This window comes from Schistosoma mansoni, chromosome 1 (assembly GCF_000237925.1).
Source record: "Schistosoma mansoni strain Puerto Rico chromosome 1, complete genome".
In the NCBI taxonomy this organism is placed as follows: domain Eukaryota; kingdom Metazoa; phylum Platyhelminthes; class Trematoda; order Strigeidida; family Schistosomatidae; genus Schistosoma; species Schistosoma mansoni.
Window position 1 is genome coordinate 49,047,278 of NC_031495.1, and position 14,277 is coordinate 49,061,554.

General features: G+C 35.0%; 1 protein-coding gene across 1 annotated transcript in view; it reads left to right on the plus strand.

The window, feature by feature from the left end:
- Positions 1 to 11,877: 11,877 nt before the first annotated feature.
- The window catches only part of Smp_049270 (putative heat shock protein), a 36,734-nt gene continuing 34,334 nt past the window's right edge, over positions 11,878 to 14,277 (plus strand). The window contains exon 1 of the mRNA XM_018794691.1: positions 11,878 to 12,264. Within this exon, the coding sequence (XP_018649078.1) occupies positions 11,968 to 12,264 (297 nt within the window). The 5' untranslated portion in view covers positions 11,878 to 11,967. The remainder of the gene's footprint in view (positions 12,265 to 14,277) is intronic.

Here is a 14,277-nt window from a genome sequence, read left to right on the forward strand (position 1 = left end):
TTGTAATTAATAATCGAACATTCCAATTTACATTAAACCCTGTTTACAATTTTTCATTTTATTAAAATTTATGAGCTAAAGGAAAAATATTTTTGTCGATAATTTTTTTGTTGTTGCCAGATTTTACAAATCATAAATTCAAATTAATCTTCTAATGGTATGAGTTAATATTCACCTTAATTATAAAATAACTTAATGTAACTAACTTGTATATAGTTTTTCTCTTTGAATTTTTATGATGATGATGATGATGATGATGATGATGATGATGATGATGATGATGATGATGATGATGATGATGATGATGATGATGATGATGATGATGATGATGATGATGATGATGATGATGATGATGATGATGATGATGATGGTGATGATGATGATGATGATGATGATGATGATGATGATGATGATGATGATGATGATGATGATGATGATGATGATGATGATGATGATGATGATGATGATGATGATGATGATGATGATGATGATGATGATGATGGTGATGATGATTAATCTGAAAACACACAAAGAACTTAATCGGGATTCGCCTGTCTTTATTACCTTCTACAGAATTTCTATTACTTGGTATGATTTGTGATTGAAATAATATTTCTCTCTTATCCTGTTATCTATATTTGCTCTAACCATTAATCTAATAATTTGTATTGATATAAGAACTTTTTGAAACTAACGTTACATACTAATCACTTCAATATAAATTGTTTTATTTTATTTCACTAACAATCCTGAACTCAATCCATTTGTGTTGGTTGTTTGAATCTCCTCATTGACATTTAGGACTGCAGTTGATCAGTCTCTTATCAGAATATGTCAATCCCATGCTAATTGCCCCGATATTACCTTAAGTCACAAGCACTATAAGTAGAGATGGATAGTGGCTATTAGTGGAGTTCAACTGACAAGTTTCAAATAGAACGAAACGTACATCTTGGATTCCACTGCTAGCCACCATCAAATCCTGAAGTCATTTAGTAATTTTTAAACGATTATTTGTCTTTAACCTAGCCATTCTTTTGGATCATTATTTGCGCTGTATCACCATAGAACGTGGTTGTAATTCATTGAATAGAATATTATTCGTTTAATCCATATATTTATTTATATTAAACAATTAATTATCGCTGGACAGTCGTGAATACTCCTGATATATTTTGTTTTAAAACTGTTTGCCCTGGGTTCAAGTCTTAGTGAGAACAAGATTTCTAGAGATACAAATTAAAAATTTGAAGATTCCTAGATATGTTTAATTTTATGTCTCCCGAAACCCTACTGATATCTACTACAAAATTTTATCATACGGACTGATTAACAGTTTTAACCGATTGAGTGGGCAGTCTAGTAATTATAGCATTTTAACAAATGTTATGTCTAGTTCCTTTTTATCGAGAAAATATATTCCCATCGATTATGAATTTTAACAGATCAATAGATAGTAATCAGGAACGGGAAATCTACAATCATAAAGTAGAATGTCATCTAGTTGACCAACTAAGTTATGCAAAATATGTATTTTACTTTCAGTAATCATAAGTGATACTTTTTTTATTAAGGGAAAAAAACATATTTTTCATAATTCATATGGCTCAGAAAACACAGTCTCGTCAAAATAATAAAAAAAACATGATGGTCATTTTCGATTGCTTGAAAACAATCTATGAACAAAACCAATCGTTCGTATAAACAAACTGAATTCCTTTCAAGGGGAAATGATAGAATTGTTTATATCTTTTATTTTTAACAACATATTTTTCTATTTTGCAATCAATAAACAATTTTAAGTAATCAAAGTCTATAATTATATTACAAAAATATTTTGTTTCTATGCATAATTTTCTTAAGTACAATTTTATTATTCAATAATCTTTAAAAAAGTTGATTAGATTTTAGGTGGTTGGATGTAGTTGATAGGAAATTTCGAACTCAGACTTCGTGTTAACTGGTATTCATCAATAAGACGTACCTGGAATCTTGAGAAAACTGATGATCCATATATAGTTCAAACCCTAGACTGCCAGCTCCACACCCATTGTGCAACTCGAATAGCTAAATTATAATGTCTCAGATATATTAAGTTACATTATAATCACTATAATTGATATCTGTGGTTAAAACATTTACAAACTGATAACATTTGGTATTGTTTGTTTAAATCTTCCCATCGATGTGTTAGGACTGCAACTGGTCAGTCCCTAATTGGCATATGTGCATACTGTGCGTATTGCCTCTGAGATGCCGGTACATCCAGCTGACGAGTCTCAAATAGGACGAAACGCGCGTCCTGGATTCCACTGCTAGCCACTACCCATCTTTGCTTACAATTACAAACTGAACATGTCTTCTCTATCAAAAGGAAAAAATATATCAATGGATGTAAAAGTATTAACAAAGAATAAACCTGTTGAGTTTACATTCATCTACGAATCATTGTTTTTAATCCTATTTAATTTTTATCTCGCTAAACATCTTTATCAACTATGGCAAAGCATTGACTACCGAGTTATAAATGATAACTTAATTTTAAAATATACAAATAGCATAATATTGTACTAAAAATGTTATACATGTAAACCCTTTATTGACTATCATTATTATCCTTTGAAACAGTTTCAGTAATCATTGATTGAAAAACAAATAAAAGAAAACAGTAAAATGAATTAGTGAACATTCAACTTCATTATGATAATTTTATTGACATTGATTTAAAAAAGGCGACTATTATAGTAAGCACCATTTTGTTAGTTTAAAAATAAATGGCATAATCATCATCATCAACCATAGAAATCAAATATACCATTCCCATTTGTATTTATCTTTACGTAAAGATTCAATGAGGTATATATATCCATACACACACATACAAATAGATACATGACAACATATATATATATGTTACTATGTGAATGATTTATCATTAATATTTAATTTACTTGTCGGTTATTTACTAACAGCTATAGTGAACAAAAACTGGAGTTGTATTCCACATGCTCACCTATTACCTATTGCTTTTTTTCTGTCTATAGTGATATTGTTTGTTTTTGTTTTAGTCACTACTTTTATTCAAATTTATCAAGTCATAAATGAAAAATGGAATGTAGTCAATTTAATGGTAAAAAAATATCGACTATTTTTTTTCCTTTAATCTTTTGTAATTTCTGTCTGTAGTGGAAAAAAATCTGTTGATTGAATAAAATCAGACGTAGTTTCTGCATTCAAATCACTGGTAGTTTTAAATAATGAATTGTTCGATATCATTGAATGATTGAAGTTGAAATTGGGTAACTATAAAATATCCTGTTTATTGATCTAAAATATAACATTCACATCTCAAATTCTGTGGCTTAATTTCGTATATTCATTGGTGTGTGTATATTGTTGAGATGTTTAATCATGAAGCATTGGCAATTAAACAACTAAACCTAAACAACACATCATTAGAATCATTCTTCTGAACTGTTAGTCTTCTTCACCAACTCACCATTTCAAACTTATCATATACATTTATCTCCCTAATATTTTATGTAAGTGATTTAGAGGTGAATAATTCTCGAATTAGTTGGATTCAGATTGTTATATTAAGATTTCAAAAGTTAGTGAGTGATTTGGAATAATTTTAAACAATCGACATATAATTCCCATTTAAACATTAAAAACACGAAGTTCAGCGACAGGATCTCTTTTCAACGAATTTATTAATTTTTAATAAGTTGAATTCCTCCCTGAAAGCATGTCATTGTCATCGATTGATTGATTACCTATTCCACATTAGAAAAGATTTGATTGTTTACATTGTTTGCCAATTTAATTGTTGGATGTGTTTGTCGAATGTACATCTGTTAGTTGTAAAATGAATTATAGCCATTATATATTGTAAAGTTTTTGTTAAGTATACCATATCTGTCAAGTGGTAGAACAAAGAAATCTCCACAACAGTAATGACCTACTATCGACTGATGGTAACGATCTTCCTACATGTGTAGAAAAAGATGAAATATGATGAATATTGTAATGGATTTGTTAACATTTAATGAAATTGATTAAACATGTGATTTGATTACTTCCTATATCACTGTTCATACCTTTTTATCAAGCAACTGGAAACCGATTTCCGTTATACAAATACGTTTGTTCTATCTCTAAAACTGTTTTACAACTAACATGGGAGATTGGTGAGGAATTTTCATAGCGAGAGTAGTTTATATAACCGTCTAGTAATAAATAAGCAACTATTGAATACCAAGAAGCACTGTACAGTTGTTTAATCCTAGTATGTGAATCCCTCATCAATACGTTCCCATGACTGTCATCAGAGAGAAGTCCTATGATAGGACAAAGAAGTTATTCTGTGCTTCTTGGTGTTCAATGATCGTGTGATTAAGACTAATTTGTTATTAAAAGCCATAAAAAATTCCACGATTGCCAATATCCCTATGGAGATAATTAGAGAATTATTCGAAGTCATGGAAACATTTTGCATAGTTGTTTTATTCTAGTTAAACACTTTTGATATCATATATAGTTGAAATCATAAGTCAATCGAAGCTAGACCACCATAGAAAACCTGAAAGCACTGGACGGCCGTCTCGTCCTATTGCGCGCGAGACTGATAGATCCCGGGTTCGAATCTCGCGAGGTGGGAGTCCTACAATAGGACGAAACGGCCGTCCAGTGCTTCCGGGTTTTCCATAATGGTCTAGCTTCTATTAACTTGTGATTTCAACTATATATAAAAATTACTAAAAATCTCCACAAACAAACTACTTGTGATATCAGTTTAGGATTTTTAAAAATTCAAACGTTAGGTTTAACAAGATGTTAACATTAGTATTTTAATAAATACTTTTTATATGACGTAGCATGTATACGCATATTTTCCTGTCTAAGATTTCACTAAAGCTATTTATCACCGATGAAATAAATTAATGGTTGTCTTACTCCTAATATATCTTTCATCTAAATTAATCATTCTTACCGCGATGAATATTCAATAAACGAAAGATAAATCTTTCACTAGTCTTTCACTGAATTTTCTTGCCTCTAACTCCATAACTAATATATAGATAGATAAATAGACATCCTTTATGATTCTTTCAACTCTGTTGTTATTACAATTTCTCTCTGTTTCTCTTCTTGTTTTCTTCATTTCAGTCTTCTTCTGAGGAGAGTTTCACTTCTGATTGCATCTACATACTACTTATATCTGTTAACATAAGTAGCATACACCATGATAATAAAGTAATTAGTCACCTAAATTTGGACAATTCTATTTATAGACAGCAGCAACTACTGGGAGAGAAAGAGTTGAACGCCACTATACATAGAGTTACTGCCCATATTTCTATTCCGAACCATAAAAGAGAGATTATTCTTTCATATGAAATATTGTTCGAAAATTATTTCCAAATGTACAATATCACCTTATCTATTGTCTGTCAATCCAATTAAATTAAGAAAACTTCAGGTATGCTGAAATATCGTTTGTTTTATGAAGTAAACATTTTACAATATTTCGTTAGGAGACTAAATGACAGGTTATAAGTAGGCCTGAGAGTTAGACGTCAATTTTATTTATTTAGTTTGTTAACTGCGTAATTAGCATCCCATGACCAGTTTTATTTCAATTATTTTCTGTTAATTTGTCATTTCTAGCCTATGGAAACTCTGATATGATGTTAGATATGTTAGGTAATTCAAATAGGAGAGTTATATGGAAATAAATGGCTCTGAGAACTAAACCCAAACCACGTCGACAAAGATCATGACGAGTTTAACAAAAACCATGTCGATTATACATAAACCATCATATCAATAATTCTTTAAAAGCAAAGGGTTGTCAAACTCCGCCTGTAGCTCTCCTAGAGTTACTGCCGGTCCCAAGCCCGGGTAAAGGAGGAGGGTTGGGCATGGGGTTAGCGACCCCATTCCATAGAAAAGCTAACTCGCTAAAAAAACGCTAACCAGAAAAAATAATTCAAACCATTTAAACTCTGCCCTGGGAGTTGAAGGAATAATTATGACGTCTCATGATGAAAGCCGAAATTCTTTGGAAGTCACGAGACCGATGCACCTTCTAACAACCAGGGCAACACTCTTTATAGGTACATGGAACCTCCGGACAATGTGGGAGACAGGAAAGACCAGTCAAATAGCAATGGAAATGAGGAGATACAACTTGGCAGTACTCGGAATCAGCGAAACTCACTGGACACAAACTGGACAACAAAGGCTAGGTGCAGGAGAGATGCTGCTGTACTCCGGTCACGAAGGGGAAAATGCTCCACACACTCAGGGAGTTGCTCTAATTCTGTCCAAAAAAGCACGAAATGCACTTGTGAGATGGGAATCTCATGGACCCAGGATAATCAAAGCATCATTCAGAACAAAGAAGCAAGGGATCACAATGAACGTTATCCAATGTTATGCACCCACCAATGATAGCAACGACGATGATAAAGATCAGTTCTATGAAAGGCTGCAATCAATTATAGAGAAGTGCTCACGAAAGGACCTCACCATCCTGATGGGAAATCTAAATGCTAAAGTTGGAGTGGACAACACAGGATATGAAGATGCAATTGGACTACATGGATTAGGAGAGAGAAATGAAAATGGGGAGAGACTTGCAAACCTATGTGCATTCAACAAATTGGTTATAGGCGGCACAATATTCCCACACAAGCGCATACACAAAGCTACATGGATCTCACCGGACCAAACCATAGAGAACCAGATAGATCACATCTGTATCAACAAAAAATTCCGAAGGTCAATGGAAGATGTGAGAACCCGGAGAGGAGCAGACATGGCTTCAGATCACCACCTGGTTGTGGCCAAGATGAGACTGAAGCTAAAGAAACACTGGAAAACTGGACAAACAGCACTACAAAGGTTCAATACAGCCTTCCTTCGAGATATTGACAAGCTCTACGAATTCAAGATAACTCTCAACAACAGGTTCCAAGCTCTACAGGATCTACTGAATGAACAAGAAACTACTTCGGTGGACAACTGGAAAGGGATTAAAGAAGCACTGACTTCAACGTGTCAGGAGGTTCTTGGTCCTAAGAAGCATCATCATAAGGAATGGATCTCTTTGGCAACCCTGGACAAGATTCAAGAAAGGAAGAACAAGAAACTAGCAATTAACAACAGCCGAACACGAGCAGAGAAAGTCAAAGCACAAGCAGACTACGCAGAAGCAAACAGGGAAGTGAAGAAAAGCATTAAAGCCGACAAGCGGAAGTACATGGGAGAACTAGCAACGACGACAGAAAAAGCTGCAAGAGAAGGGAATATGAGGCAAATATATGATACAACGAAGAAATTGGCGGGGAGATATAGTAAACAAGAGAGACCAGCCAAGGACAAAGAAGGGAAGACAATCACTGAGATTCAAGAACAGAGGAAAACATGGGCGGAATACTTCGAGGAACTGCTGAATAAACCAGCCCCATTGAATCCACCGAACATCGAAGCAGCACACACCGACCTTCCTATAGATGTCACTCCACCAACGATCGAAGAAGTCAAGATGGCCATCAGACAAATCAAATGTGGGAAGGCGGTAGGACCTGACAATATACCAGCAGAAGCACTGAAGTCAGACATTGAAATAACTGTAAATATGCTTCACCTTCTATTCAAGAAGATTTGGGAAGAGGAACAAGTGCCGATGGACTGGAAAGAAGGATATCTCATCAAGATACCAAAGAAAGGAGATTTGAGCAAATGTGAAAACTATAGAGGCATCAGTTTGTTATCAGTACCAGGAAAAGTTTTCAACAGAATGCTGCTGAATCGGATGAAAGACGCAGTAGACGCCGAACTTAGGGATCAACAGGCTGGATTCCGTAAGGATAGGTCGTGCACATACCAGATTGAGACACTACGGATCATCGTTGAACAATCAGTTGAGTGGAACTCATCACTATATGTCAACTTCATTGACTATGAGAAGGCGTTTGACAGCGTGGACAGGAGAACATTATGGAAACTTCTTCGACACTATGGAGTTCCTGAAAAGATTGTCAACAATATCCGAAACTCATACGACGGACTACAGTGCAAAGTGGTGCATGGAGGACAGCTGACAGATGCATTTCCAGTAAGGACCGGAGTCAGACAAGGCTGTCTACTCTCCCCATTCCTCTTCCTTCTAGTGTTTGACTGGATTATGAAGAATTCGACATCTGAAGGGAAATACGGAATATAATGGACTTCTCAGATGACCTAGCCCTCCTCTCTCATACACACGAACAAATGCAGATGAAGACCGCAAATGTAGCAGCAGCCTCCGCATCAATAGGCCTCCATATTCACAAAGGAAAAAGCAAGATTCTCAAATGCAACACGGAGAACACCAACCCAATCACACTTGATGGCCAAACTCTGGAAGAGGTGGAAACATTCACGTACCTGGGAAGCATCGTTGATAAACAAGGAGGATCGGATGTAGATGTAAAGGCAAGGATTCGCAAAGCAAGGACAGTATTTCTACAATTGAAGGACATATGGAACTCAAAACAACTCTTAATCAATTTCAAGGTCAGAATCTTCAATACGAACGTCAAGACAGTCCTACTGTATGGAGCTGAAACGTGGAGAACTACTACGACCATCATCAGGAAGGTACAAGTATTTATAAACAGTTGTCTACGCAAAATACTCAACATCCATTGGCAGGATACTATCAGCAACAGCGTTTTATAGGAGAGGACAAACCAGCTTCCAGCTGAAGAAGAAATTAGGAAAAGACGTTGGAAGTGGATCGGACATACATTAGGGAAAACACCAATGTGCATCACGACTCAATCCCTAACTTGGAATCCGGAAGGGAAGCGGAAAAGAGGAAGGCCAAAGAACACATTACGCCGGGAAATAGAAGCAGATATCAAAAGGATGAATGTTAACTGGAAAGAACTGGAAAGGAAGGCTCAGGACAGAGTTGGATGGAGAATGCTGGTGAGCGGCCTATGCTCCTCGACGAGGGGTAACAGGCGTAAGTAAGTAAGTAAAGGGTTGTCAGGACAAGGAGAGGTAGAAAAGGAAGGTATTAATCATAGAGGATTAAATTTTTATACTTTTAGTCAGCATTTATAAACGGTCGGTTTGGTCTGTCTTTATGGTTTTAATTGTACACTTTTTGATTGATTAATTCATTTAAATTATAGTTTAATAGTTTCAGACACGTTACTCAGCTTTGTGTTAAGAATGACGTAGTTATAGACTAATTGAGATGTTATAATTGTGGTACTTTGTGGTTTTATATTTCACATATAAAACCATATGAGTTTTAAGTCTAAATGTTTTTTTTTGTAACTGCTCATATGGCTTTCTGGTGTTCCGATGGGAGGTTTTCAAACATTAAGTATTGTGTAACTAATCGGTTGCGTAGCTGTGTCGATAGAGTTATTTTCTGTTGTAGGACGAAGAAAGAAGTAACAAATTATTTGAGAAATTTCTGAAATCAATCGGAAATTTTCGATAAAATGACATTTAATCTAATAGAACAATGGTAATGATGATGTTGGGATCGCTCGTTTATGACCCTAAGATTTACTGTGTATAGGCAACAGGAAAAGGTTTGTTTTCACTTTTTTTAAAGACAGAAGAAGAAAAGAAATTTAACATATACTTTCAGATTCTCACTATTCCTCACTGAAAATGGTGCACGCAATAGTTACAATAGCGGTTTATGGAAATTTTTTCGAGTTCATAGTCAATATCATAGAATAATCTTATTTAAACAACCAATTAAAGTTATGAAACACTGCACAGCTGTTTCCTCCTAGCGTGGGACTCCTTAGCAGGACGCATCCATAATCTCATCATCAAGAGATTGAAGCTAGGACCTTTGGTCATGAACGTAGGCACTTCACCACTGGACCACTGATACAGGACTCAATGGTTTACATGTTTAACTTTAACTAATTTCTAATATCATCCAATTATCAATGTACTTGGTGGCTTATCGCCTCACATTCAACATGGTTGAACTGCAGTGGTCACGGTTTCTCCCCAGAACTCCGGATTTATTTATGGACATCATCACATATATTATTTCTCGATAGTCGTTAAGTGACTAGATTATGTGTGTATTCATATTCCTTTTATCATAAGCTTTCATTTGATCTATCGTTTACTGTTATACGGCCTACTATTCTTAATTTATTCTCAGTATATTAGCTACAGTCTCCCATATTCACAGGCTTTTTTGGCTTGGTCTTATACAATAATTATTCACAGTTTTATAGTACGATGAGGTTTGTTCTGCTTGTATTTAAACTATGTCTTAAATACATGATTCTTACATTGGAGACTGGTATTTATGTTCTGTTCTGAACGGGCTAGGCTAGACTAGATGGGAAGTTACTTTACGACGGTTGAGTAAGGACTCAGAGTGACTCAAGACTGCCAGTGCTGTTAACGCTTCTTTAGTTTAGACAGGGCCAAGATCATATAAGTTGATGTTCTGAATGACAATTTTGTCACGTGATATTCAACGGGCCATAAGTCATTATATATATATTTCCCACCTTTTAATTTTTAGTTAGCAGATCCCTCTTTTTCCATGGGTCATTATTGTTAACCTAGTTCTATTTTTTGCCATATTTAATCTCTCTTGTGATCGGTTGTCTATCAGCTCATATGAATGACCTCGGCGCTTTGCGATTCAGTTACGATCATATAATCCTTTATGTTTTTAGGGGTATACAGCACTTGCTGTCGTCATTAAATTTCTATTTATTTGTTTGTTTTGTCCATTTATACACCCTTGTTGTAATCTCTGGTTCATAGTGCGTCCCTTGAACTTGGCAGGTTCCCTTGCAGGAAGCCCCAAACCTTCCGTAAAATTTGCGGCGTTTATGTTTTGAATGTATTTTGAATAAATATCGATTAACCGTATCATTTTTTTAATTATTAGAGCCCCAATTTTTTAATGATTTAGCAATTTCCAGACGTATATGACAGAAACTTATTGACTAAAATTTCACTTTATAAAAAGTTCGGACTTAATCTATGTACGGAAAGTGTTCAACACTATTTTTATAGCACTATTCCACTAAGTAAGAGATTCTACGATCGATATTTGTTTCATATATGTCTAGGCTATGGATCATAAAAGCATTCTGACGATGGTGAATAAATACTTGTATATACATGTAACAGACATGTTTTTTGTTACCTTCCACTCTTACAATGTGTATGTAGTAAGAATTTCATAAATCTAACCTTGATTCTACTTTGGTCAAATAAAACTTGTTCATTTGGATAATTGAAAGAACAGTCAGACTTCCTATTTTGTAAGTAGTTTATCGTTGTGTACGTAAATGAAATCTCGTATGTGTATTTATATACATTCAAACCTGTAACTGAAACAGTGTGCACCTGATAGATAATCAGTCCTATGTGTGTTCAAAATACATAAGCTACGCACACGTTACCTTTATTTGACCGTTTTCCTGACGTGACTGTATGTGATGTGCGCACAAATCTAGAAGCATAAGCAGAATGTTATTCTTCATAAATGAATTTATTTGTGTATGTATGTAATCATGGCAATTCATAACCCATCAATAAAGTATGCAGGAAGCATAACACCCTAGCCTTAGACCTCCAATCTTAATTCATTACAAATACCAGTGCTAAATCAATAGATCCAATATACAATTATGAAATGACTCAACCCAGAAACAATAACAGGTAGGATGAGGTGCAATCTGGTCAACTTATTATTACATGCATTTAATACGTGAATAAAAATTAACCAATCAAAATTTAATTGACAAATTATATGAATCTTGAAAATTATTGGTAGGTTTTGCAGATATATTTTCAAGTACTTGCTTTCCAGGTAGCGAAGACTAGTTTATCCACGCATAATAGTGGTTACTGAGTCGCATCGTTACAACGTCTTGTGGCATTTGACTTACATCTGACGTAATTATGGACAACTACAGAACGGAAGTAAACATACCGATATCAAGAGATAAGCGAACATTCGAGCAGCGCCGAAAGGATATGCTTAGTAATCTTGAACGTAGTTACAGCAAGCATTCAAGAACTGACATCCACAAGAATTCAAGTTCAGAATCTTCGATACCCTTAAGTGAATCAACTATAGGGGGATCAAATCGTCATATTAGTGATTGGGACGATGAAGTCAATCGATGGATTAGTGAAACACGTAGCAAGTGGAGCGAAGATATGAAGCGAATGAGACAGTCCATGTTTGCTTTAGAGGTAAGAATTTATATGTTATTTCTTACTTGATCAACAACCCCTAAACGAAAAACAGCCAATTTTACGTTGATTAAAATATATAAATTGTTTATCTTTAAGGACCATCACGGAGAGATTAGACTGGGGTATGGTGGTTGAAAGTAGTCGATAGGAAACTCTGGACCTAGGTTTCGTGCTATTTGGCACTCGTCAGCCGGGCGTACCGGTAATCATGAGGGTGCTGATGCTCACTGATGGGTTTAACCCTGTGTCACCCATCTTCACAGTCAGAAACGTAACAGCTGAACTATCTGGGCTGCGACTGACCTCCTGTAGGATTGAGATGTATTTACAATTGTTTTATCACTGGGTATTTACGAATGTCATATGCGTCAGGTCCTTTTCAGTGCAGATCGAATTCTATCAACCAAGTTGTAATGTGGCCACTAGTCTAGGTGACGCATTTGAACGATAAGAATTCTTTAGTCTCGGTTTCGTGTTAGTTGAACAAGGTATGTCTTCGTTCACGAGTGAACTGATACTTCCCATTGTTTGGTATATTGTATGAATTCTTCTGCCCTATAATTTCTGCCAGTGGTGAGTACCAAGATAAATAGCACTGGTAAATAGTTACTTGATAAGTTAGCGCCTATGCAATCAAGGTTGAACAAGAAAATAGTTTAGGCTTTTTCAATGAGCGTAGCACGTCAGTGGAATGTTATCTCACAGGTAATGTCTGACAAAATTTTGTTGTATTCATTATCCTTCTATATATTAAGGGATAATGACTGCTTAGTGTTATCAGTCATATGTTTTAATGTAAAATAGCACCAACCATTTCTTATATATTCACTTTTTATCGGACTATTTGAATTTGATAATTAATATATGACTAGGGTTTATTAAGAAACCATAAAAAAGGTGTCCACCACTATTTTATGTTCGACCTTCAGTGTTTCATTTCAAGTAAATGGAGTTTATAAGCATTCATAACATTAAAGGGGATCCTTCATAAAAATTGATTCTGGTGAATCTTCTTTTAACATAGGTTAAACCTGAGACGAAATCTCATTCTTAACCTATATTACAGATCCCTATTGTTAGGAGCACAACACAGCCCCACATTCCTCATGGTTTGACCTAGGATTCTAGATTATGCAGTCACAAAACTGCACATCATTATTTATCAATCATTTTATTCATCTTGAAGAAGTGATAAGATCTATCATTGGATGTACTTTATGGGCGGGGATTCATTCTGATGGTTTAACTGTTTTGCTAAGGGTTTCTAGATTTTATCATCCAAATGGATTACATAAATATTTTTTGTCTTTAATAGAAGGATATGAAGATGATTCACTGACTAAAAATTATTTACTCAGACTTTATAGTCGTATTTATTGGTCCTTTTTACAAATATTAGTTCAAAACAGAATTAGAGAGGTGTTGTTACATTTCATAAAATGATCAACAATAATTGAAAATTTTAAATAACGAAAATGATAGTCTCGAATAAGTGATAGGTGTTATGTATTTTATCAAAGGTCCGGAAATCAGAGAGGTTTTATGTCAGTGTTCGAAAATATCAAGAGTCGAAGTGAGGTTATGTAATTATTTAGCGGCTAACAAAGAAATGTTAATGATAGTTTATAGATGATTGTCATCCATCTGATGAATATGAATAGAATGATAAAGTATTGTAATACTAGCTAATTAACAATTATGAAATAGTTGAGATCATGAATCAATTGAAGCTAGACCACCATGGAAAACCTGGAAGCACTGGACGGCCGTTTCATCCTATTGTGGGACTCCTCAGCAGTGTGCATCCACGATCCCGCCTCACGAGATTCGAACCCAGAACCTATCAGTCTCGCGCGCGAGCGCTTAAGCTCTAGACCACTAAGCCGGCATCCATCGGTGTTAATGTCTAACTTCAACCAATCCACAAAATTGAGCGACACATCCACCATTGTCTTCAGTGAGTTACTATCTCACAACAGACCTGGTTAAACTCCACGGTCACTCTTCTCA